General features: G+C 48.6%; 1 protein-coding gene across 4 annotated transcripts in view; it reads right to left on the reverse strand.

Moving 5' to 3' along the window:
* Positions 1 to 26,723, reverse strand: part of ARAF (A-Raf proto-oncogene, serine/threonine kinase) — a 104,018-nt gene that overhangs the window by 36,185 nt on the left and 41,110 nt on the right. For 2 of the 4 annotated variants that reach the window (XM_063936132.1, XM_063936131.1), the window contains exons 2-8: positions 7,017 to 7,070; positions 5,988 to 6,173; positions 5,451 to 5,554; positions 4,283 to 4,385; positions 4,005 to 4,156; positions 3,661 to 3,747; positions 3,423 to 3,561 (exon numbers count right to left, since the gene is read on the reverse strand). In XM_063936132.1, coding sequence (XP_063792202.1) covers positions 3,423 to 3,561; positions 3,661 to 3,747; positions 4,005 to 4,156; positions 4,283 to 4,385; positions 5,451 to 5,554; positions 5,988 to 6,149 — 747 coding nt within the window. In that variant the 5' untranslated portion in view covers positions 6,150 to 6,173; positions 7,017 to 7,070. Of the gene's footprint in view, positions 1 to 3,422; positions 3,562 to 3,660; positions 3,748 to 4,004; positions 4,157 to 4,282; positions 4,386 to 5,450; positions 5,555 to 5,987; positions 6,244 to 7,016; positions 7,071 to 26,723 lie in introns of all 4 variants that reach the window. The other 2 variants (XM_063936129.1, XM_063936130.1) reach the window with 1 other exon arrangement.

A 26,723-nucleotide genomic window follows, 5' to 3' on the forward strand; every position in this document is an offset into this window, starting at 1 on the left:
ATCACAGGAAGGCCTGCATTATCCATATAAAGAAGTAGCAATAACCGAACATCCAGAATCTGGGGGGGAATAAATGAGAATGTTCCGGGACTCTTCCTCGGGAAATACATGGAGCACGATGAGGGAAAAGATAGAAGTGGTGATTATGGCTATATAAGGCCGCGTTACTGTAGAATTTTCCTCCAGGCACCACATACAGAAAGTGTATGATCTACCAAGCCTCAGCCACCAGGAGCTCCACAACTATATACTGTACAGGCAACACAAACATACTGAAATGAGAAATTAGGAGACCGAAGTGATCCGTATGTTGTTCAGGCAATAAAATCCCTGTTGGTCCCACACCGGGTCATACCAAACTCAAACACACCCCTGCTAGCCTCACACCAGGCCATACCAAACTCACACACCCACCTGCTAGCCTCATACCAGGTCATACCAAACTCACACACACCCACCTGCTAGCCTTATACCGTGTCATACCAAACTCACTACCCCCCTGTTAGCTTCACACCGGGTCATACCAAACTCACACACACCCCTGCTAGCCCCACACCACATCCTACCAAACTCACACATCCCACCTGCTAGCCTCATACCAGGTCATACTAATCTCACACACACCCCTGCTAGCCTCACACCACGTCCTACCAAACTCACACATCCCCCTGCTTGCCCCACTCCAGATCCTACCAAACTCACACACCTCTCTGCTAGCCTCATAGCAGCTTATAACAAACTCACACATCCCCCTGCTAGCCTCACACTGGGTCATACCAAACTCACATACACACCTCTGCTAGCCCCACACAGAGTCCTACCAAACTCACACATCCCACCATCTAGCCTCACACCAGGTCATACCAAAATCACACATCTCACCAGCTAGCCCCACACCGGGTCCTACCAAACTCACACATCCCACCATCTAGCCTCACACCAGGTCATACCAAAATCACACATCTCACCAGCTAGCCCCACACCGGGTCATACCAAACTCACACATGTCACCTGCTAGCCTCATACAGGTCATACCAAACTCGCACATCCTACCTGCTAGCCCCACACCGGGTCATACCAAACTCACACATCCCACCTGCTAGCCTCATAACGGGTCATACCAAACTTGCACATCCTACCTGTCAGCCTCAAACCGTGTCATACCAAACTCACACATCCCCCAGCTAGCCTCATACCGGGTCCTACCAAACACACACACACCTTTGCTAGCCCCACACCGAGTCCTACCAAACTCACACACACCCCTGCTAGCCTCACACCAAGTCCTACTAAACTCACACATCCCACCTGCTAGCCTCACACCAGGTCATACCAAACTCACACATCCCACCTGCTAGCCTCACACCAGGTCATACCAAACTCACACATCCAACCTGCTAGCCTCACACGGGGTCATACCAAACGCACAAATCCCACCTGCTAGCCCCAACACTGAGTCATACCAAACTCGCACATCGCACCTGCTAGGCCCACACCGGGTCCTGCCAAACTCACACACCTCCCTACTAGCCTCATACCGAGTCATATCAAACTCACACATCCCCCTGCTAGCCTCACACCAGGTCATACCAAACACAAACCCCACCCGCTAGCCTCATACCGGGTCATACCAAACTCGCACATCTCACCTGCTAGCCCCACACCGGGTCCTACCAAACTCACACATCCCACCTGCTAGCCTCATACCCAGGTCATACAAAACTCACACATCCCACCTGCTAAGCCTCACACCAAGTCATACCAAACTCACACATTTCACCTGCAAGCCTCATACCCGGGTCATACCAAACTCACACATCCCACCATCTAGCCTCACACCAGGTCATACCAAACTCTCACACACCCCTGCTAGCCCCCCACCACATCCTACCAAACTCACACATCCCACCTGCTAGCCTCATACCAGGTCATACTAATCTCACACACACCCCTGCTAGCCTCACACCACGTCCTACCAAACTCACACATCCCCCTGCTTGCCCCACTCCGGATCCTACCAAACTCACACACCTCTCTACTAGCCTCATAGCAGCTTATAACAAACTCTCACCCCCCCCTGCTAGCCTCACACTGGGTCATACCAAACTCACATACACACCTCTGCTAGCCCCACACCGAGTCCTACCAAACTCACACACCCCTGCTAGCCTCACACCAAGTCCTACCAAACTCACACATCCCACCATCTAGCCTCACACCAGGTCATACCAAAATCACACATCTCACCAGCTAGCCCCACACCGGGTCATACCAAACTCACACATGTCACCTGCTAGCCTCATACGGGTCATACCAAACTCGCACATCCTACCTGCTAGCCCCACACCGGGTCATACCAAACTCACACATCCCACCTGCTAGCCTCATAACGGGTCATACCAAACTCACACATTTCACCTGCAAGCCTCATATCCGGGTCATACCAAACTCACACATCTCACCTGCTAGCCCCACACTGGGTCATACCAAACTCACAAATCCCACCTGCTAGCCCCAACACCGAGTCATACCAAACTCACACATCCCACCTGCTAGCCTCATAACGGGTCATACCAAACTTGCACATCCTACCTGTCGGCCTCAAACCGTGTCATACCAAACTCACACATCCCACCTGCTAGCCTCATAACGGGTCATACCAAACTTGCACATCCTACCTGTCAGCCTCAAACCGTGTCATACCAAACTCATACATCCCACATGTTAGCCTCATAACGGGTCATACCAAACTTGCACATCCTACCTGTCAGCCTCAAACCGTGTCATACCAAACTCACACATCCCACCTGCTAGCCTCATAACGGGTCATACCAAACTTGCACATCCTACCTGTCAGCCTCATACCGGGTCATGCCAAACTCACACACACAGACACCTCTGCTAGTCCCACACCGAGTCTTACCAAACTCACAAACACCCCTGCTAGCCTCACACCAAGTCCTACTAAACTCACACATCCCACCTGCTAGCCTCACACCGGGTCATACCAAACTCACACATCCCCCTGCTAGCCTCACACCAAGTCCTACTAAACTCACACATCCCACCTGCTAGCCTCATACCGGGTCATATCAAACTCACACATCCCCCTGCTAGCCTCATACCGGGTCATACCAGTCACCTCCAGTCATACCAGTCACCACCATTCCCCCTCCAGTGCCACACTGAACGGACCATACCAAACACAGACAGCAGACGTCTTTCCACCCATCCCTCAGCCTCTGCATGACAGGCCCCCGGGCTGGTTTGCCAGTTTTGGTGGTCACCTATGTTCTATTCTCCATGCAGACTGAAACAGTCTACAGACAAACAGGATGTCACACACACAATCTGTCTCCGCTGCGCTGGTCTTCCTGCTCCTAGAACAGCCGCAGAGACCAGCTCCCTCCCTGACAGGGTACCTCAATAATGGAGTTATCCACGGGGCCCGTGGTGCTGTCAATATGAACGTTGGGGGTGGAGGTGGAGCGATGCCGTTGCAGGGGTTGCCCCTCGCCAGGGAATGAAAAGGAAGCAGCTCCTGGGTGTTGTGTCCGGGGGCTGCGGGAGGGAGAGATGGAATGGGGTGGGAACCAGGCAGAGAAATGAAGAGGAGAAGAGTGTGACTGTACAGACAATGAACAGATGGGGCCTCATTACCTGGACGGCTGCGGGGTGTAAGGTTCATGGATGATGCCGTGGGAATAATCCATGTACAAGCAGAAATCTTGATAATTGCCTATTGGCCTGGATAAACGACAGACAAACAAGAAGCATTAGGACAATAAGTTGCGGTGACACAGGATGAGATCTGACTGGAGAGCGTGATGGAGAGAGAAGTGCGGCTCGCCCATCCTGCTCACCCAATTATTGCTTGGTGGCAAACTCACACTATCACTGACCAACGATGGGGGCTGCCCTGATCACACGGCTGAGGTGATCAGAGTAGATGGACGGGGAAGGGGCGCATGCAGACTGAGAGGATAGATCTGATGGCCACTTACTTGGGCAGTTTAGCCATGTCCACACACGCCGTGGGCACTTTACTACTGCAGTGCTGGTGAAACTTGTAGCCACACGTCTGGCAGCGGAAACCGTGAAAGAGAAATTTGAGGCAGAAATCGCAGAACGCCAGGTTGAAATGTGTCTTCCTGACCTGGAGCAAGGAATTGTGGGAGAGGGAAGTGTTACTTGGAGGCAGCAGCAGCTGCTGCTGAGAAATAAAACATAAAAAGCAAAATACAGCGGGTAAAAAAAAAAAAAACAGGGGTGCATTACTCACAAAGTTGTGCATGGACAGGGGGACATCAGCCAGAACTTCCACCATCAGTTCCTCTCCCACCAGTGGAGTAATGTCCGTCTCCCAGTCTGTGAGGGTCTTACGCCTGCAGCAGGAATATATGGGGGGGGGTTAGGTTGGGAGCATAAGTCTGAGAAACGGCCGCAATTACGCAAAGGAAAAACATAACATTTTATTACTGACTTAGGTGGGAATTCAATTGTTTTTTTGCACTCCTAATTATTGGGCGCCCGACAGAGCAATACAATTGTTGCTCCGATCGGTCACGAATGCCGCAGGCAACCATCGTTTCTGTGTTGGCAAGCAGAAAGTGCATAAAGTCAGGCTTTTGCCCACCCAAACTGCATGTGGGTGCAACATGCCCAATAAGTAATGGGCACACAAAAACAATTGGATAGCTTCGCTGGACAGCCGTTACTTACCAGTGCACAAGAAAGCCCATCTGAATAGCACCCACCCCCTAAAAACACAGAAGTTTATTCAAAAGGCCCTAAAGTGCAGGTCTGCAAAGGTGGAGCCCATAACAACCAATCAGATTCTTCTTAACATTTATCTAGCACGTTCCAGAAGATAATAGCTGGAATCTGACTGGTTGCTATGGGCAACATCTTCACGTCAGAAAAGCCCACATTTCAGTAAATACTGTTGTGGCCTGACCAATGAGCATGGCAGTGCCATCTGTCACTTTATGAGCCACCAGTGACATCTACGGAGACCGAGCACCTGACTGGAAGGCTGCACCCTCAGGGACTCAATCTCCAAAATGGCTGCCTCATGTACACAGCCTGTAAGAACGCACCAGAACATTCCTGTCAGTGATCAGTCCAATGCAAGACCGACTAAACAGAGCATCTGTAGCAGCCTGGCGTTACCTAATCCAACGTACGCCCATCTCTGAGTTGTGTTACACAGCGGTGATGCCAGTTTCCAACTAAGCAGAGAAATCAGCTTCTTGGTGCCGACTGACAGAAGCCCATATGCCTGACTGAATATTTATAGAAATTTAAATAAAAACCCAAAAATAGAGAATATTTACCTCATGAAGTACAAAACGCCTCGACACTGATCCTTTATATTGATAGCTTTGTTTTATGTCATCATGTATCATACATAAAAACACATAGTCATACACAAAAACATTGTTCTGTACCCGTGTAGAAGGCGATAGACAGCGCAGCACTGCTGGTTCAGACCGCGCACTTTCAGGGCCTTATCCAGCGAGTCGTAGACAGTCATCCCAGGTCGGACGTTGACCTGACGGCAGACAGAATAACGTGAGACGAGAGAAAATGGCTGTAAACACAATGATATACCCTCTCGCTCTGGGACTCTATTCCGTGACAGGAATATTTGTTCCTGGTCACTGTATACAGCAAAACTGATAGCAGATCACCTGGAGGTCTAGCAAACGTGTTCGCACTGCTGGTACTTATTGGATAAACCGCACATTGGCACTCGAGTGCCTCCAATTCAACCCAAGCCTCTCATCTAGTTAGATTGTAAGCTCTGCAACAAGTCCCTCTTCCCATGCCATAGGTCATCTAACCACAATGTCGTCATTTTTGTGTGCCCTCTAATTCTTGTACATCAGACAAGATTATATATACATACATACATACATACATACACACACACGGTCTAGTCTTAAATATAAAGAGACAGTGAAACCAAGAATAAAAAGACTCACCACCGTCCTCTGCTGGTTCGGTAGATAAACTTTGACAGTACCCCCAGATTTGCCCTCCGGCGGCGGACCTTCGCTCTGCGACCCCCCTCTGGAACCATCGTGCTGGACAGATACCCGCGTCGTGCCAGGGCTGGGCAGCTCCAGGACGGCCGCCGACAACATGACGGCGCTGCCCTTGCCAAGCTCCTGTGATAGAGACCGCAAGGCACCATTGGCAATGTTCGCCGGAGGGGTGTGGGATCGCTTCATTGGTACACTGAAAACAAAACCGGCAAAAATGGCAGGGAGAGACAGACGCAGGTTTTCTGCTTTCCACCCAGAGAAGAAGGACGCCTTCCGTCTGCCTTCCCCGCGCTCACCCACTGCCCTGCGTCTGTAACCAAGCTGCATGTTTCACATAGGAAAGCTTGTTTATGCCATTTGGTGGAACAATACTGCGGCAGATGGGAAAGAGAAAAGACTCATAGGACAGGGAATAGTGGGAGGGGGAGAAATAGACTGCAAGCAGAAGCAGCAGCGAGGCTGGGAGACTGCTTGAGTGTCATAGAGACGGAGAGGGACAGCAGCACAGGAAGCGACAGGCCACAGCTGACAATACGCACAGCGCTGACTGCGGGTGCGAGGGTTGGCACGCAGCGGTGCCGTGCATTATACTGCAGGGCACCTCTCTGCTCAGAATCTTATTGGTCAAGCTGACAGTGCCTGGCATTAGGCCACTATGCACTTATGCGACAGTCGTGAGAAGACCTTATATCCCGGTGGTCAGCAGGGCACGTCGAGCTGCCAGTGAATTTGCAGTGGCGGACTCTGGCACACCCAGAAAATGGTCCCGATTACCTGTCACTCACTTTGCAAATAAATCCTCTGTGCGTGCGCCATAGCTAATCAATTGCTGTGTGCGTCAGTGCGGCTATGGAGCATGTAGTAGGTAACTGCTCCGCTGCGTACAATACTGAAATTGCATACATCTCTGAATCAGGCCGGCAGAACCTGCGCTGACTGCAGTAGGTTAAATTACAGCGCTCTCACCTGGCTGCACCTGGTCTTCAGACACCTTTCCTCAGGCTCCGCAATCTCCACTACCTGCAGAAGAAAGAGGGGTCATGTCAGCATCACCATAAATCACCTCTGTATAATAGCAGGACCTCTGACAGGCCAGTCTGGAGCAGTCAGGTCTGTGTTACCACCTCTATATAATAGCAGGACCTCTGACAGGTCAGTCTGGGGCAGTCAGGTCTGTGTTACCACCTCTATATAATAGCAGGACCTCTGACAGGTCAGTCTGGGGAAGTCAGGTCTGTGTTACCACCTCTATATAATAGCAGGACCTCTGACAGGTCAGTCTGGGGCAGTCAGGTCTGTGTTACCACCTCTATATAATAGCTGGACCTCTGACAGGTCAGTCTGGAGCAGTCAGGTCTGTGATACCACCTCTGTATAATAGCAGGACCTCTCACAGGCCAGTCTGGAGCAGTCAGGTCTGTGTTACCACCTCTATATAATAGCAGGACCTCTCACAGGCCAGTCTGGGGCAGTCAGGTCTGTGTTACCACCTCTATATAATAGCAGGACCTCCGACAGGTCAGTCTGGGGCAGTCAGGTCTGTGTTACCACCTCTATATAATAGCAGGACCTCTGACAGGTCAGTCTGGGGCAGTCAGGTCTGTGTTACCACCTCTATATAATAGCTGGACCTCTGACAGGTCAGTCTGGGGCAGTCAGGTCTGTGTTACCACCTCTATATAATAGCAGGACCTCTGACAGGTCAGTCTGCGGCAGTCAGGTCTGTGTTACCACCTCTATATAATAGCAGAACCTCTGACAGGTCAGTCTGGTGGAGTCAGGTGTATGTTACCACCTCTATATAATAGCAGGACCTCTGACAGGTCAGTCTGGGGCAGTCAGGTCTGTGATACCACCTCTATATAATAGCAGGACCTCTGACAGGTCAGTCTGGGGCAGTCAGGTGTATGTTACCACTTCTATATAATAGCAGGACCTCTGGTAGGTCAGTCTGGGGCAGTCAGGGCAGTGTTACCACTTCTATATAATAGCAGGACCTATGGTAGGTCAGTCTGGGGCAGTCAGGTCTGTGTTACCACCTCTATATAATAGCAGGACCTCTGACAGGTCAGTCTTGGGCAGTCAGGTCTGTGATACCACCTCTATATAATAGCAGGACCTCTGACAGGTCAATCTGGAGCAGTCAGGTCTGTGTTACCACCTCTATATAATAGCTGGACCTCTGACAGGTCAGTCTGGGGCAGTCAGGTCTGTGTTACCACCTCTATATAATAGCAGGACCTCTCACAGGTCAGTCTGGGGCAGTCAGGTCTGTGTTACCACCTCTATATAATAGCAGGACCTCTGACAGGTCAGTCTGGGGCAGTCAGGTCTGTGTTACCACCTCTATATAATAGCAGGACCTCTGACAGGTCAGTCTGGGGCAGTCAGGTCTGTGTTACCACCTCTATATAATAGCAGGACCACTGACAGGTCAGTCTGGGGCAGTCAGGTGTGTATTACCACCTCTATATAATAGCAGGACCTCTGACAGGTCAGTCTGGGGCAGTCAGGTGTGTATTACCACCTCTATATAATAGCAGGACCACTGACAGGTCAGTCTGGGGCAGTCAGGTCTATGTTACCACCTCTATATAATAGCAGGACCACTGACAGGTCAGTCTGGGGCAGTCAGGTCTGTATTACCATTTCTATATAATAGCAGGACCACTGACAGGTCAGTCTGGAGCAGTCAGGTCTGTGTTACCACCTCTATATAATAGCAGCACCTCTGACAGGTCAGTCTGGGGCAGTCAGGTGTGTGTTACCATTTCTATATAATAGCAAGACCTCTGACAGGTCAGTCTGGGGCAGTCAGGTCTGTGTTACCACCTCTATATAATAGCAGCACCTCTGACAGGTCAGTCTGGGGCAGTCAGGTGTGTATTACCACCTCTATATAATAGCAGGACCTCTGACGGGTCAGTCTGGGGCAGTCAGGTCTGTGTTACCATTTCTATATAATAGCAGGACCACTGACAGGTCAGTCTCGGGCAGTCGGGTCTGTGATACCACCTCTATATAATAGCAGGACCTCTGACAGGTCAGTCTGGAGCCAGTCAGGTCTGTATATTACCAAAACTAGAGACAAAGATGGACGCGATTTGCATTCCAAAATGACAAATCGCATCCATTGCCAATAATTGAATGTCTCCCCCCTCTTCCCCCCCCAAATGTGATTCTACCATCAATAAATGACTGAACAGATTATGGCTCCTGGAATGACACGGGCGAATCTGCAGCAACTGAACCCACCACTGACACCACATCATTCTAGAGGAAAGTGCATGTGGGGCGGCTTCTTCTTTACTACAGAAATACGTAGTGCCAATGTAAAAGTGACAGGAGAGTAGGGCTTTCACATCTTAGGGCTCGGTGAGGACTTGATAATGGTAATTATATCCGGATATACAAAAGCACAGATGTGAGAGGGTGATCTCCCGTGATCACATGACTAGATCTGGCATCCGTATACTCAGGAGAACCAGACTTCACAATCCTCTGCTTGCGCCAACTGCAAATTAGTAACTAATAAAGTGTTTTTGGTTTCTTTAAGTTGTCGTTTTCTCCATATATAAAGAGCATAAATAATACATCACCACGCGCGCCACACACACACACACACACACACACACACACACACACACACACACATTTTCTCAGTAAGCAGATTCAATGATCGGTGATGTGCACATCATGTAAGACTCCCATTGGTTCAGAACTCTTTGGAGCCAATTCAATAGACTCCGTGTCAGCTGGCGGCATAAGTACTTACAGTAGCCATGGACTGGCTGATTACTACCTGCAGTAAAAGTCTGCTATTCGGGGTGAGATGAGGGCGAGATTAGGTGCTGTTGCATCGCTTCACCTCGCTCACCCCTAATTGAATCAACCCCTTTATATGAAGAGAATACATATACTGCCTATAAAGACACAGCAGCGTGTCCTAACATTTGGCCTACCCTCTCCGTAGACACATATCCTGTAACATATACACCATATGTAATTACAGCACAGCATATATAACCTCCAGCGCATACACATACCATAGAGGATCGCAGGACATATATCCTGTAACATATACACTATATGGGATTACAGCACAGCATATATAACCTCCAACGCATACCATAGAGGATCGCAGGACATATACCCTGTAACATATACATCATATGTAATAACAGCACAGCATATATAACCTCCAGCACATACACATACCATAGAGGATCGCAGGACATATATCCTGTAACATATACACTATATGGGATGGGATCACAGCATATATAACCTCCAGCACATACACATACCATAGGGGGATCACAGGACATATATCCTGTAACATATAACTATATGGAATTACAGCACAGCATATATAACCTCCAGCACATACACATACCATAGATGACATATACACCATATATAATAATAGCACAGCATATATAACCTCCAGCGCATACACATACCATAGATGACAGCAGGACATATATCCTGTAACATATACATCATATGGAATTACAGAATATCTAACCTCCAGCACATACACATACCATGGGGGATCGCAGGACATATATCCTGTAACATATACACTATATGTAATTACAGCACAGCATATCTAACCTCCAGCACATACACATACCATAGATGACAGCAGGACATATATCCTGTAACATATACATTATATGGAATTACAGAATATCTAACCTCCAGCACATACCATAGGGGATCGCAGGACATATATCCTGTAACATATACACTATATGAAATCACAGCATATATAACCTCCAGCACATACCATAGGGGATCGCAGGACATATATCCTGTAACATATACACTATATGAAATTACAGCACAGCATATATAACCTCCAGCACATACCATAGGGGATCGCAGGACATATATCCTGTAACATATACACCATATGTAATGACAGCACAGCATATATAACCTCCAGCGCATACACATACCATAGGGGATCGCAGGACATATATCTTGTAACATATACACCATATGGAAATACAGCATATCTAACCTCCAGCGCATACACATACCATAGGGGATCGCAGGACATATATCCTGTAACATATATACCATATGGAATTACAGCACACACAGATAGATAACTGCAGAACATATAACCTCCAACACAAACTGGGAGCAAATTAGTTAGACGCAGGCATAATAACGGCTTATGAACGCAATATAACAGCACTCTACAGCGCCTCCTACTGTGCGCCTTACCACACAGCGCCATCGCACAATGTATGCCTAATGTATGTATGGGATGTGGATGCACTGCACATAGCCCGTACATATGCCAGACACAGTACACTAGTATTCTATATCACCCAAAACACACAGTACAGTGTGTGTGTGTGTGTGTGTGTGTGTGTGTGTGTGTGTGTGTGTGTGTGTACATATATATATACATATATATTTTATGCGTGTGTGTGTGTGCGCGTGTGTGAAATGGCAAATACAGTGATGAGCTTGTTTATACCCTATAGCACAGTATAAGTTCCCTATAGAATTTATTGTGGGCAGGGCGCAGAGGTGGCAGGGACACTACATGCGGCTGCCCCCTTATCACTAAAGGGGGTGTGCCTCAGCTGTCGGCGTTGCTAATGGGGGTGTACCTCAGCCATTGCATCACTGATAGGGGCAGTGCCCAGCACCGCTTCCCCCAAGCTCTCGCTTTAATGTGAATAGATGCCATGTGTGTGTGTGCACGGCACCTATTCATGCGGTGGCGGCAGGCTGTTTTACCATTGCGCCGCTAAAGGGGATGGGCGCATTTTGCCCTTTAAAAATCAGGCAGGTCAAGGCACCTGCTAAAACAGTCAACCGTGAAAACTATAAATTATATATATACACATACATACACACACACACATACACACACATATATACACACACATATATACACACACACGCCCCCTATGGCAGATACAATAGTGCACATTGTGGGGCTGATTCGATTGTTGTCTGCGTCTCCTGCTGAGCGTCTATACTAATGGGCATCTATCGGAGCTATTCAATCGTTTCTCCGACAGGCGGCCATTAGTAGTTAACGTGCCTGACAGCTCCGGGTTTTTAAGCGCACAAAGCGGCTAAACCTTTCTGAAGAGCTTGATTGGACGTCCAAAGTCCCGCGCCCAAACTGCAGACTTTTTAACACATTTTTTTCTCGCACCTCTAATGGTTGCAACAAAAAAAATGGCTAACGGGGTCCGATAGACAACCAGCAGGGGGGGCCGGCGACAACTGAATCGGCCCCTAACAGTCCTAGTTTTAAGGACTGCAATACTTGAGTTCAGGTGACTTAATTAGTACAGCAGATAGTGCGATTTAATTATCTGTGCCCAGACATGGATATCACTGTTACCATGGACTGTTGGCGTGCCTTGAAGACCAAGGTTGGGATCACTGCAGTAGTGTATACAGATGGAGCCTCACTTATCTAGGCATATTTGCTGCACCTAGGTGCACCAAGGTTTATTAGCATAAGCCTTTCATCTATTGTTCTCAGCTGCAATACAATACAGAGAGAACAATACAGCAGGGGATTAAGTCATTACAGCACTGGCTCAGGTAATCCTATTAAAGGGAATGATGAGCCGGGCTCCATCTGTACGTTGTAGCACACAGAACGGGTTCAGTATGTATTACCAGCGGACGCGACGCCGGCTGTCCATATCCCGTCCGCTAGAATGCGCAGTGGGACAAGCGCTGAGCCCCGGCCTCGCCACATGATCTATTTCCACTCTAACCCACAAGTGGGAATAGCCCTGGTGTGCCGGTATTCCAGCTGGCGGTTTTGTCGGCTGACGGGATTTCGGCGTTGGTATTCCGGCCACCGGCAAATTGACTGCATCTCCAGAGAACACAGGGGGTTATTCAGAAAGGATTTCACGCAGCCGCCCCGCCCCCGTTTTTGAAGCACCGCCCCGACGAAGCTGTATGATCCCCCACCAGCCCCTGAACGCCAACGCCTGTCATTCAGGCACAGGCGTTCGCAGCCAATGCAATCAGAACGCAGGACCTGCACGTGCGCACTGCCGCCACAGCTGAGGGTTATTGCGGTCGCATCGATTAGCAATGTGATCTGAACAACCCCCACAGTGCACTATATATACCCTATAGCACACAAGGGGGGGGGGGGTTCAATTGTTAGTGCCGACAGCGGTCTCTCCTGCGTGCACGATGGAGCTATTCAATTGATGTTCCCATCGGGCACAAACAGCTGCCGCTAGCATTCGAGTTCGCACCCCCCAGGGCGCCCAAACGGGTCACTTTTCAAGATCATGCTCATTAGTTCAGTCGGGTTTAGCGGCTGTACATGGCTAAATCCAACATTGATGTGCGCGATCGGCACAATAACTAGCATCAATTGAATATCAACCCCGCGATCTCTCGTCACTCTACACAGGAGATCAGGCAGCAAAAAATAAGATTTTACTTACCGGTAAATCTATTTCTTGTAGTCCGTAGAGGATGATGGGGACTCCGTAAGGACCATGGGGAATAGACGGGCTCCGCAGGAGATAGGGCACTTTAAGAAAGCTTTGGACTCTGGGTGTGCACTGGCTCCTCCCTCTATGCCCCTCCTCCAGACCTCAGTTAGGGAAACTGTGCCCAGAGGAGATGGACAGTACGAGGAAGGATTTTTGTAAATCTAAGGGCGAGATTCATACCAGCCACACCAATCACACCGTATAACTTGTGATAAACTTACCCAGTTAACAGTATGAACAACAACATAGCCACGGTACCACCGAAAACTATAACATAACCCTTATGTAAGCAATAATAAGAATTTACTTACCGATAATTCTATTTCTCGTAGTCCGTAGTGGATGCTGGGAACTCCGTAAGGACCATGGGGAATAGCGGCTCCGCAGGAGACAGGGCACATCTAAAGAAAGCTTTAGGATCACCTGGTGTGCACTGGCTCCTCCCCCTATGACCCTCCTCCAAGCCTCAGTTAGGATACTGTGCCCGGACGAGCGTACACAATAAGGAAGGATTTTGAATCCCGGGTAAGACTCATACCAGCCACACCAATCACACTGTACAACTTGTGATCTGAACCCAGTTAACAGCATGATAATAGAGAAGCCTCTAGAAAGATGGCTCACTACAACAATAACCCGAATTTTTTGGTAACAATAATTATGTACCAGTATTGCAGACAATCCGCACTTGGGATGGGCGCCCAGCATCCACTACGGACTACGAGAAATAGAATTATCGGTAAGTAAATTCTTATTTTCTCTGACGTCCTAGTGGATGCTGGGAACTCCGTAAGGACCATGGGGATTATACCAAAGCTCCCAAACGGGCGGGAGAGTGCGGATGACTCTGCAGCACCCAATGAGAGAACTCCCGGTCCTCCTCAGCCAGGGTATCAAATTTGTAGAATTTTACAAACGTATTTGCTCCTGACCAAGTAACTGCTCGGCAAAGTTGTAAAGCAGAGACCCCTCGGGCAGCTGCCCAAGATGAGCCCACCTTCCTTGTGGAGTGGGCATTTACAGATTTTTGGCTGTGGCAGGCCTGCCACAGAATGTGCAAGCTGAATTGTACTACAAATCCAACGAGCAATAGTCTGCTTAGAAGCAGGAGCACCCAGCTAGTTGGGTGCATAGAGGATAAACAGCGAGTCAGATTTCCTGACTCCAGCCATCCTGGAAACATATATTTTCCGGGTCCTGACAACGTCTAGCAACTTGGAGTCCTCCAAGTCCCTAGTAGCCGCAGGCATCACAATAGGTTGGTTCAGGTGAAACGCTGAAACCACCTTAGGGAGAAACTGAGGACGAGTCCTCAATTCCGCCCTGTCCGAATGGAAAATCAGATAAGGGCTTTTACAGGATAAAGCCACCAATTCTGACACGCTCCTGGCCCAGGCCAGAGCCAACAGCATGACCACTTTTTCTGTGAGATAATTTAACTCCACAGATTTAAGTGGGTCAAACCAATGTGACTTTTGGAACCCAAAAACCACCTGGAGATCCCAAAAGTGCCACTGAAGGCACAAAAGGAGGCTGTATATGCAGTACCCCTTTAACAAATGTCTGAACTTCAGGGACTGAAGCTAGTTCTTTTTTGGAAGAAAATTGACAGAGCCGAAATTTGAACCTTAATGGACCCCAATTTCAGGCCCATAGATACTCCTGTTTTCAGGAAATGTAGGAATCGACCCAGTTGAATTTCCTCCGTCGAGCCTTACTGGCCTCGCACCACGCAACATATTTTCGCCAAATGCGGTGATAATGTTTTGCGGTTACATCCTTCCTGGCTTTGATCAGGATAGGGATGACTTCATCCGGAATGCCTTTTTCCTTCAGGATCCGGCGTTCAACCGCCATGCCGTCAACGCAGCCGCGGTAAGTCTTGGAACAGACAAGGTCCTTGCTGGAGCAGGTCCCTTCTTAGAGGTAGAGGCTACGGATCCTCCGTGAGCATCTCTTGAAGTTCCGGTTACCAATTCCTTCTTGGCCAATCCGGAGCCACTAATATAGTGCTTACTCCTCTCTATCTTATCAATCTCAGTACCTTGGGTATGAGAGGCAGAGGAGGGAACCCATACACTGATTGGTACACCCACGGTGTTACCAGAGCATCTACTAGAGATGAGCGCCGGAAATTTTTCGGGTTTTGTGTTTTGGTTTTGGGTTCGGTTCCGCGGCCGTGTTTTGGGTTCGACCGCGTTTTGGCAAAACCTCACCGAATTTTTTTGTCGGATTCGGGTGTGTTTTGGATTCGGGTGTTTTTTTCAAAAAACCCTAAAAAACAGCTTAAATCATAGAATTTGGGGGTAATTTTGATCCCAAAGTATTATTAACCTCAAAAAACATAATTTACACTCATTTTCAGCCTATTCTGAACACATCACACCTCACAATATTATTTTTAGTCCTAAAATTTGCACCGAGGTCGCTGTGTGAGTAAGATAAGCGACCCTAGTGGCCGACACAAACACCGGGCCCATCTAGGAGTGGCACTGCAGTGTCACGCAGGATGGCCCTTCCAAAAAACCCTCCCCAAACAGCACATGACGCAAAGAAAAAAAGAGGCGCAATGAGGTAGCTGACTGTGTGAGTAAGATTAGCGACCCTAGTGGCCGACACAAACACCGGGCACATCTAGGAGTGGCACTGCAGTGTCACGCAGGATGTCCCTTCCAAAAAACCCTCCCCAAACAGCACATGACGCAAAGAAAAAAAGAGGCGCAATGAGGTAGCTGTGTGAGTAAGATTAGCGACCCTAGTGGCCGACACAAACACCGGGCCCATCTAGGAGTGGCACTGCAGTGTCACGCAGGATGTCCCTTCCAAAAAACCCTCCCCAATCAGCACATGATGCAAAGAAAAAGAAAAGAAGAAAGAGGTGCAAGATGGAATTATCCTTGGGCCCTCCCACCCACCCTTATGTTGTATAAACAAAACAGGACATGCACACTTTAACCAACCCATCATTTCAGTGACAGGGTCTGCCACACGACTGTGACTGATATGACGGGTTGGTTTGGACCCCCCCCAAAAAAGAAGCAATTAATCTCTCCTTGCACAAACTGGCTCTACAGAGGCAAGATGTCCACCTCATCTTCACCCTCCGATATATCACCGTGTACATCCCCCTCCTCACAGATTATCAATTCGTCCCCACTGGAATCCACCATCTCAGCTCCCTGTGTACTTTGTGGAGGCAATTGCTGCTGGTCAATGTCTCCGCGGAGGAATTGATTATAATTCATTTTAATGAACATCATCTTCTCCACATTTTCTGGATGTAACCTCGTACGCCGATTGCTGACAAGGTGAGCGGCGGCACTAAACACTCTTTCGGAGTACACACTTGTGGGAGGGCAACTTAGGTAGAATAAAGCCAGTTTGTGCAAGGGCCTCCAAATTGCCTCTTTTTCCTGCCAGTATAAGTACGGACTGTGTGACGTGCCTACTTGGATGCGGTCACTCATATAATCCTCCACCATTCTATCAATGTTGAGAGAATCATATGCAGTGACAGTAGACGACATGTCCGTAATCGTTGTCAGGTCCTTCAGTCCGGACCAGATGTCAGCATCAGCAGTCGCTCCAGACTGCCCTGCATCACCGCCAGCGGGTGGGCTCGGAATTCTGAGCCTTTTCCTCGCACCCCCAGTTGCGGGAGAATGTGAAGGAGGAGATGTTGACAGGTCGCGTTCCGCTTGACTTGACAATTTTGTCACCAGCAGGTCTTTCAACCCCAGCAGACCTGTGTCTGCCGGAAAGAGAGATCCAAGGTAGGCTTTAAATCTAGGATCGAGCACGGTGGCCAAAATGTAGTGCTCTGATTTCAACAGATTGACCACCCGTGAATCCTTGTTAAGCGAATTAAGGGCTGCATCCACAAGTCCCACATGCCTAGCGGAATCGCTCCGTGTTAGCTCCTTCTTCAATGCCTCCAGCTTCTTCTGCAAAAGCCTGATGAGGGGAATGACCTGACTCAGGCTGGCAGTGTCTGAACTGACTTCACGTGTGGCAAGTTCAAAGGGCATCAGAACCTTGCACAACGTTGAAATCATTCTCCACTGCACTTGAGACAGGTGCATTCCATCTCCTATATCGTGCTCAATTGTATAGGCTTGAATGGCCTTTTGCTGCTCCTCCAACCTCTGAAGCATATAGAGGGTTGAATTCCACCTCGTTACCACTTCTTGCTTCAGATGATGGCAGGGCAGGTTCAGTAGTTTTTGGTGGTGCTCCAGTCTTCTGTACGTGGTGCCTGTACGCCGAAAGTGTCCCGCAATTTTTCTGGCCACCGACAGCATCTCTTGCACGCCCCTGTCGTTTTTTAAAAAATTCTGCACCACCAAATTCAAGGTATGTGCAAAACATGGGACGTGCTGGAATTTGCCCATATTTAATGCACACACAATATTGCTGGCGTTGTCCGATGCCACAAATCCACAGGAGAGTCCAATTGGGGTAAGCCATTCCGCGATGATCTTCCTCAGTTGCCGTAAGAGGTTTTCAGCTGTGTGCGTATTCTGGAAAGCGGTGATACAAAGCGTAGCCTGCCTAGGAAAGAGTTGGCGTTTGCGAGATGCTGCTACTGGTGCCGCCGCTGCTGTTCTTGCGGCGGGAGTCCATACATCTACCCAGTGGGCTGTCACAGTCATATAGTCCTGACCCTGCCCTGCTCCACTTGTCCACATGTCCGTGGTTAAGTGGACATTGGGTACAACTGCATTTTTTAGGACACTGGTGAGTCTTTTTCTGACGTCCGTGTACATTCTCGGTATCGCCTGCCTAGAGAAGTGGAACCTAGATGGTATTTGGTAACGGGGGCACACTGCCTCAATAAATTGTCTAGTTCCCTGTGAACTAACGGCGGATACCGGACGCACGTCTAACACCAACATAGTTGTCAAGGCCTCAGTTATCCGCTTTGCAGTAGGATGACTGCTGTGATATTTCATCTTCCTCGCAAAGGACTGTTGAACAGTCAATTGCTTACTGGAAGTAGTACAAGTGGGCTTACGACTTCCCCTCTGGGATGACCATCGACTCCCAGCGGCAACAACAGCAGCGCCAGCAGCAGTAGGCGTTACACGCAAGGATGCATCGGAGGAATCCCAGGCAGGAGAGGACTCGTCAGACTTGCCAGTGACATGGCCTGCAGGACTATTGGCATTCCTGGGGAAGGAGGAAATTGACACTGAGGGAGTTGGTGGGGTGGTTTGCGTGAGCTTGGTTACAAGAGGAAGGGATTTACTGGTCAGTGGACTGCTTCCGCTGTCACCCAAAGTTTTTGAACTTGTCACTGACTTATTATGAATGCGCTGCAGGTGACGTATAAGGGAGGATGTTCCGAGGTGGTTAACGTCCTTACCCCTACTTATTACAGCTTGACAAAGGGAACACACGGCTTGACACCTGTTGTCCGCATTTCTGGTGAAATACCTCCACACCGAAGAGCTGATTTTTTTGGTATTTTCACCTGGCATGTCAACGGCCATATTCCTCCCACGGACAACAGGTGTCTCCCCGGGTGCCTGACTTAAACAAACCACCTCACCATCAGAATCCTCCTGGTCAATTTCCTCCCCAGCGCCAGCAACACCCATATCCTCCTCATCCTGGTGTACTTCAACACTGACATCTTCAATCTGACTATCAGGAACTGGACTGCGGGTGCTCCTTCCAGCACTTGCAGGGGGCATGCAAATAGTGGAAGGCGCATGCTCTTCACGTCCAGTGTTGGGAAGGTCAGGCATCGCAAACGACACAATTGGACTCTCCTTGTGGATTTGGGATTTCAAAGAACGCACAGTTCTTTGCGGTGCTTTTGCCAGCTTGAGTCTTTTCAGTTTTCTAGCGAGAGGCTGAGTGCTTCCATCCTCATGTGAAGCTGAACCACTAGCCATGAACATAGGCCAGGGCCTCAGCCGTTCCTTGCCACTCCGTGTGGTAAATGGCATATTGGCAAGTTTACGCTTCTCCTCCGACAATTTTATTTTAGGTTTTGGAGTCCTTTTTTTTCTGATATTTGGTGTTTTGGATTTGACATGCTCTGTACTATGACATTGGGCATCGGCCTTGGCAGACGACGTTGCTGGCATTTCATCGTCTCGGCCATGACTAGTGGCAGCAGCTTCAGCACGAGGTGGAAGTGGATCTTGATCTTTCCCTAATTTTGGAACCTCAACTTTTTTGTTCTCCATATTTTATAGGCAGAACTAAAAGGCACCTCAGGTAAACAATGGAGATGGATGGATTGGATACTAGTATACAATTATGGACGGACTGCCACGGTTAGGTGGTATAAAAAAACCACGGTTAGGTGGTATATATTATAATAATAATACAATTATGGATGGACGGACTGCCTGCCGACTGCCGACACAGAGGTAGCCACAGCCGTGAACTACCGCACTGTACACTGGTTGATAAAGAGATAGTAGTATACTCGTAACAACTAGTATGACACTATGACGACGGTATAAAGAATGAAAAAAAAAACACGGTTAGGTGGTATATATTATAATAATAATACAATTATGGATGGATGGACGGACTGCCTGCCGACACAGAGGTAGCCACAGCCGTGAACTACCGCACTGTACACTGGTTGATAAAGAGATAGTAGTATACTCGTAACAACTAGTATGACACTATGACGACGGTATAAAGAATGAAAAAAAAACCACGGTTAGGTGGTATATATTATAATAATAATACAATTATGGATGGACGGACTGCCTGCCGACTGCCGACACAGAGGTAGCCACAGCCGTGAACTACCGCACTGTACACTGGTTGATAAAGAGATAGTAGTATACTCGTAACAACTAGTATGACACTATGACGACGGTATAAAGAATGAAAAAAAAACCACGGTTAGGTGGTATATATTATAATAATAATACAATTATGGATGGACGGACTGCCTGCCGACTGCCGACACAGAGGTAGCCACAGCCGTGAACTACCGCACTGTACACTGGTTGATAAAGAGATAGTAGTATACTCGTAACAACTAGTATGACACTATGACGACGGTATAAAGAATGAAAAAAAAACCACGGTTAGGTGGTATATATTATAATAATAATACAATTATGGATGGACGGACTGCCTGCCGACTGCCGACACAGAGGTAGCCACAGCCGTGAACTACCGCACTGTACACTGGTTGATAAAGAGATAGTAGTATACTCGTAACAACTAGTATGACACTATGACGGTATAAAGAATGAAAAAAAAACCACGGTTAGGTGGTATATATTATAATAATAATACAATTATGGATGGACGGACTGCCTGCCGACTGCCGACACAGAGGTAGCCACAGCCGTGAACTACCGCACTGTACACTGGTTGATAAAGAGATAGTAGTATACTCGTAACAACTAGTATGACACTATGACGACGGTATAAAGAAAGAAAAAAAAATACCACGGTTAGGTGGTATATATTGTAATACAATTATGGATGGACGGACTGCCTGCCGAGTTCCGACTGCCGACACAGAGGTAGCCACAGCCGTGAACTACCGCACTGTACTGTGTCTGCTGCTAATATAGACTGGTTGATAAAGAGATAGTATACAATACATACAACAATATACTACTATACTGGTGGTCAGGCACTGGTCACCACTAGTCACACTGGCAGTGGCACTCCTGCAGCAAAAGTGTGCACTGTTTAATTTTAAATTAATATAATATTATGTACTCCTGGGGGCTCCTGCTATAACAACCTGCAGTGCTCCCCAGTCTCCCCCACAATTATTATAAGCTTTGCCTTTTATACATTGATGTGCAGCACACTGGGCTGAGCTGAGTGCACACAGACTGAGTCACACTGTGTGACTGGCTGCTGCTGTGTATCGTTTTTTTTCAGGCAGAGAACGGATATAGCAGAGAACGGATATATTATATTAAAATAAATAAAAGTTAACTAACAACAACTGCACTGGTCACTGTGGTAAACTCTGTCTGACTCTGCACAATCTCTCTCTCTCTTCTAATCTAATTTCTAATGGAGAGGACGCCAGCCACGTCCTCTCCCTATCAATCTCAATGCACGTGTGAAAATGGCGGCGACGCGCGGCTCCTTATATAGAATCCGAGTCTCGCGAGAATCCGACAGCGTCATGACGACGTTCGGGCGCGCTCGGGTTAACCGAGCAAGGCGGGAGGATCCGAGTCTGCTCGGACCCGTGAAAAAAACATGAAGTTCGTGCGGGTTCGGTTTCAGAGAAACCGAACCCGCTCATCTCTAGCATCTACAGCTATTGCCTGAGGGTCCCTTGACGTGGCGCAATACCTGTCGAGTTTTTCCCAACGGTTTATAATCATGTGGAAGACTTCTGGGTGAAGTCCTTACTCTCCCGGGTGGAGGTCGTGCTGAGGAAAACTGCTTCCCAGTTGTCCACTCCCGGAATGAAAACTGCGGACAGTGCTATCACATGGTTTTTCGCCCCGCGAAGAATCCTTGCAGCTTCTGCCATTGCCCTCCTGCTTCTTGTGGCACCCTGTCTGTTTACGTGGGTGACTGCCGTAATGTTGTCCGACTGGATCAACACCGGCTGACCTTGAAGCAGAGGTCTTGCTAAGCTTAGAGCATTGTAAATGGCCCTTAGCTTCAGGACATTTATGTGAAGTGATGTCTCCAGGCTTGACCATAAGCCCTGGATATTCCTTCCCTGTGTGACTGCTCCCCAGCCTCGCAGGCTGGCATCCGTGGCCACCAGGACCCAGTCCCGAATGCCGAATCTGCGGCCCTCTAGAAGATGAGCACTCTGCAACCACCACAGGAGGGATACCCTTGTCCCTGGTGACAGGGTTATCCGCTGAAGCATCTGAAGATGCGACCCGGACCATCTGTCCAGTAGGTTCCACTGGAAAGTCTTGCGTGGAATCTGCCGAATGGGATTGCTTCGTAGGAAGCCACCATTTTTACCCAGAACCCTTGTGCATTGATGCACTGAGACTTGGTTCGGTTTTAGGAGGTTCCTGACTAGCTCGGATAACTCCCTGGCTTTCTCCTCCGGGAGAAACACCTTCTTTCTGGACTGTGTCCAGGATCATCCCTAGGAACAGAAGACAAGTCGTCGGAACCAGCTGCGATTTTGGAATATTGAGAATCCAATCGTGCCGCCGCAACACTACCTGAGATAGTGCTACACCGATCTCCAACTGTTCCCTGGATCTCACCCTTATCAGGGAATCGTCCCAGTAAAGGATAACTAAAATTCCCTTCCTTCGAAGGAATATCATCATTACGGTCATTACTTCAGTAAAGACCCGGGGTGCCGTGGACCATCCCTACGGCAGCGTCTGAACTGATAGTGACAGTTCTGTACCATAACCTGAGATACCCTTGGTGAGAAGGGTAAATTTTGACATGAAGGTAAGCATCCTTGATGTCCCGAGACATCATGTAGTCCCCTTCTTCCAGGTTTGCAATCACTGCTCTGAGTGACTCAATTTTGAATTTGAACCTCTGTATGTAAGTGTTCAAAGATTTTAGATTTTAAAATCGGTCTCACCGAGCCGTCTGGCTTCGGTACCACAATAGTGTGGAATAATACCCCGTTCCCTGTTGCAGGAGGGGTACCTAAATTATCACCTGCTGGGAATACAGCTTGTGAATGGCTTCCAAAACTGCCTCCCTGTCAGCGGGAGACGTCGGTAAAACAGACTTTTGGAAACGGCGAGGGGAATACGTCTCGAATTCCAATTTGTACCCCTGAAATATTACCTGAAGGATCCAGGGGTCTACTTGCGAGTGAGCCCACTGCGCACTGAAATTCATTGAGAACGGGCCCCCACCGTGCCTGAACCTGTAAAGCCCTAGCGTCATACTGAGAGCTTGGCAGAGGCGGAAAAGGGTTTCTGTTCCTGGGAACTGGCTGATCTCTGCAGCCATTTTCCTCTCCCTCTGTCACGAGCAGAAAAGAGGAACCCTTTTGTCCGCTTGCCAACCAGGACTGCGCCTGATAATACGGCGTCTTATTTTGAGAGGCGACCTGGGGTACATCCCCTTTTTTAAGGCAATACTTCCAAATGCCGTTTGGAATCCGCATCACCTGACCACTTTACTGGTATAATTGGACAACGCACTTATACTTGATGCCAGTCGGCAAACATTCCGCTGTGCATCATGCATATATAGAAATGCATCTTTTAATTGCTCTATAGGCAATAATATACTGTCCTTATCTAGGATATCAAATTTCCAGTCAGGGAATCCGACCACGCCAACCCAGCACTGCACATCCAGGCTGAGGCGATTGCTGGTCGCAGTATAACACCAGTATGTGTGTAAATACATTTTAGGATACCCTCCTGCTTTCTATCAGCAGGATCCTTAAGGGCGGCCATCTCAAGAGAGGGTAGAGCCCTTGTTCTTACAAGCGTGTGAGCGCCTTATCCCCCCTAGGGGGTGTTTCCCAACGCACCCTAACCTCTGGCGGGAAAAGGTATACTGCCAATAACTTTTTAGAAATTATCAATTGTTATCGGGGGGAAACCCACGCATCATCACACACCTCATTTTATTTCTCAGATTCAGGAAAACTACAGGAAGTTTTTCCTCACCAAACATAATACCCCTTTTTTTTTTTTTTTTTTTGGTGGTATTTATATTTTCAGAAGAGTGTAAACTTTTTCCATTGCCTCAATCATGCAATGTGTGGCCCTATTGGAAATCACGGTTGTCTCTTCACCGTCGACACAGGAGTCAGTATCCGTGTCGGCGTCTGTATCTGAGGTAACGGGCGCTTTAGAGCCCCTGTATGAGACGTCTGGACATGCACAAGCTGAGTAGCCGGCTGTCTCATGTCAACCACTGTCTTTTATACAAAGCTGACACTGTCACGCAATTTCAACAGTACATCCACTCAGGTGTCGACCCCCCAGGGGGTGACAACACTATTACAGACACTCTACTCCGTCTCCTCATCATTTTTCTCCTCATACATGTCGACACAAACGTACCGACACACAGCACACACACAGGGAATGCTCTGATAGAGGACAGGACCCCACTAGCCCTTTGGGGAGACAGAGGGAGAGTTTGCCAGCACACACCAGAGCGCTATATATATACAGGGATAACCTTATATAAGTGTTTTTCCCTTTATAGCTGCTGTATTGTTTATACTGCGCCTAATTTGTGCCCCCCTCTCTTTTTTAACCCCTTTCTGTAGTGTAGTGACTGCAGGGGAGAGCCAGGGAGCTTCCCTCCAACTGAGCTGTGAGGGAAAATGGCGCCAGTGTGCTGAGGAGATAGGCTCCGCCCCTTTCTCGGCGTCCTTATCATCCGTTTTCTTGTATGTTTTGGCAGGGGTTAAATGCATCCATATAGCCCAGGCGTTATATGTGATGCATTTATTTTAGCCATAAAAGGTTTTCTATCGATTTATTGCGTCTCAGGGCGCTGCCCCCCCAGCGCCCTGCACCCTCAGTGACCGGAGTGTGAAGTGTGCTGAGAGCAATGGCGCACAGCTGCGGTGCTGTGCGCCTACCTTTATCTGAAGACAGGAAAGTCTTCTGCCGCCGATTTTTCCGGACCTCTTCGCTCTTCTGGCTCTGTAAGGGGGGCGGCGGCGCGGCTCCGGTGACCCATCCAGGCTGAACCTGTGATCGTCCCTCTGGAGCTAATGTCCAGTAGCCTAAGAAGCCCAATCCACTCTGCACGCAGGTGAGTTCGCTTCTTCTCCCCTTAGTCCCTCGATGCAGTGAGCCTGTTGCCAGCAGGTCTCACTGAAAATAATAAACCTAAACTAAAACTTTCACAAAGAGCTCAGGAGAGCCCCTAGTGTGCACCCTTCTCGTCGGGCACAGAAAATCTAACTGAGGCTTGGAGGAGGGTCATAGGGGGAGGAGCCAGTGCACACCAGGTGATCCTAAAGCTTTCTTTAGATGTGCCCTGTCTCCTGCGGAGCCGCTATTCCCCATGGTCCTTACGGAGTTCCCAGCATCCACTAGGACGTCAGAGAAAACTATATACAAGTCTTGCAGAAGAAGTCCGCACTTGGGACGGGCGCCCAGCATCCTCTACGGACTACGAGAAATAGATTTACCGGTAAGTAAAATCTTATTTTCTCTAACGTCCTAGAGGATGCTGGGGACTCCGTAAGGACCATGGGGATTATACCAAAGCTCCCAAACGGGCGGGAGAGTACGGATGACTCTGCAGCACCGATTGAGCAAACAGGAGGTCCTCCTCAGCCAGGGTATCAAACTTATAGAACTTTGCAAAGGTGTTTGTCCCCGACCAAGTAGCTGCTCGGCACAACTGTAATGCCGAGACCCCTCGGGCAGCCGCCCAAGAAGAGCCCACTTTCCTAGTGGAGTGGGCCTTAACCGATTTCGGTAACGGCAATCCTGCCGTAGAATGCGCCTGCTGAATCGTGTTACAAATCCAGCGAGCAATAGTCTACTTTGAAGCAGGAGCGCCAACCTTGTTGGCCGCATACAGAACAAGCAGAGCTTCAGTCTTCCTGATCCTAGCTGTTCTGGTCACATAAATCTTCAAAGCCCTGACTACATCCAGGGACTCGGAATCCTCCAAGTCCCGTGTAGCCACAGGCACGACAATAGGTTGGTTCACATGTAAAGAGGAGACCACTTTTGGCAGAAAGTGAGGGCGAGTCCTCAACTCTGCCCTATCCACGTGAAAAACCAAATATGGGCTTTTATGTGATAAAACCGCCAATTCGGAAACACGTCTTGCCGAAGCTAACGCCAACAACATGACCACTTTCCATGTGAGGTATTTCAACTCCACAGTTTTGAGTGGTTCAAACCAAGGTGACTCGAGGAACCGTAACACCACGTTAAGATCCCAAGGCGCCACCGGAGGCACAAAAGGAGGCTGAATATGCAGCACTCCCTTCACAAACGTCTGTACTTCAGGAATAGAGGCCAATTCTCTTTGAAAGAAAATGGATAAGGCCAAAATCTGGACCTTTATGGACCCTAATTTTAGGCCCAAAGTCACTCCTGTTTGAAGGAAGTGGAGTAGACGGCCCAATTGGAACTCCTCCGTAGGAGCGGCTCTGGCCTCACACCAATAAACATATTTCCGCCATATACGGTGATAATGTTTTAACGTCACGTCTTTCCTAGCCTTGATCAGGGTAGGAATGACCTCCTCCGGAATCCCTTTTTCCGCT

The sequence above is a fragment of the Pseudophryne corroboree genome, chromosome 8, assembly GCF_028390025.1.
Source record: "Pseudophryne corroboree isolate aPseCor3 chromosome 8, aPseCor3.hap2, whole genome shotgun sequence".
Lineage (NCBI taxonomy): Eukaryota > Metazoa > Chordata > Amphibia > Anura > Myobatrachidae > Pseudophryne > Pseudophryne corroboree.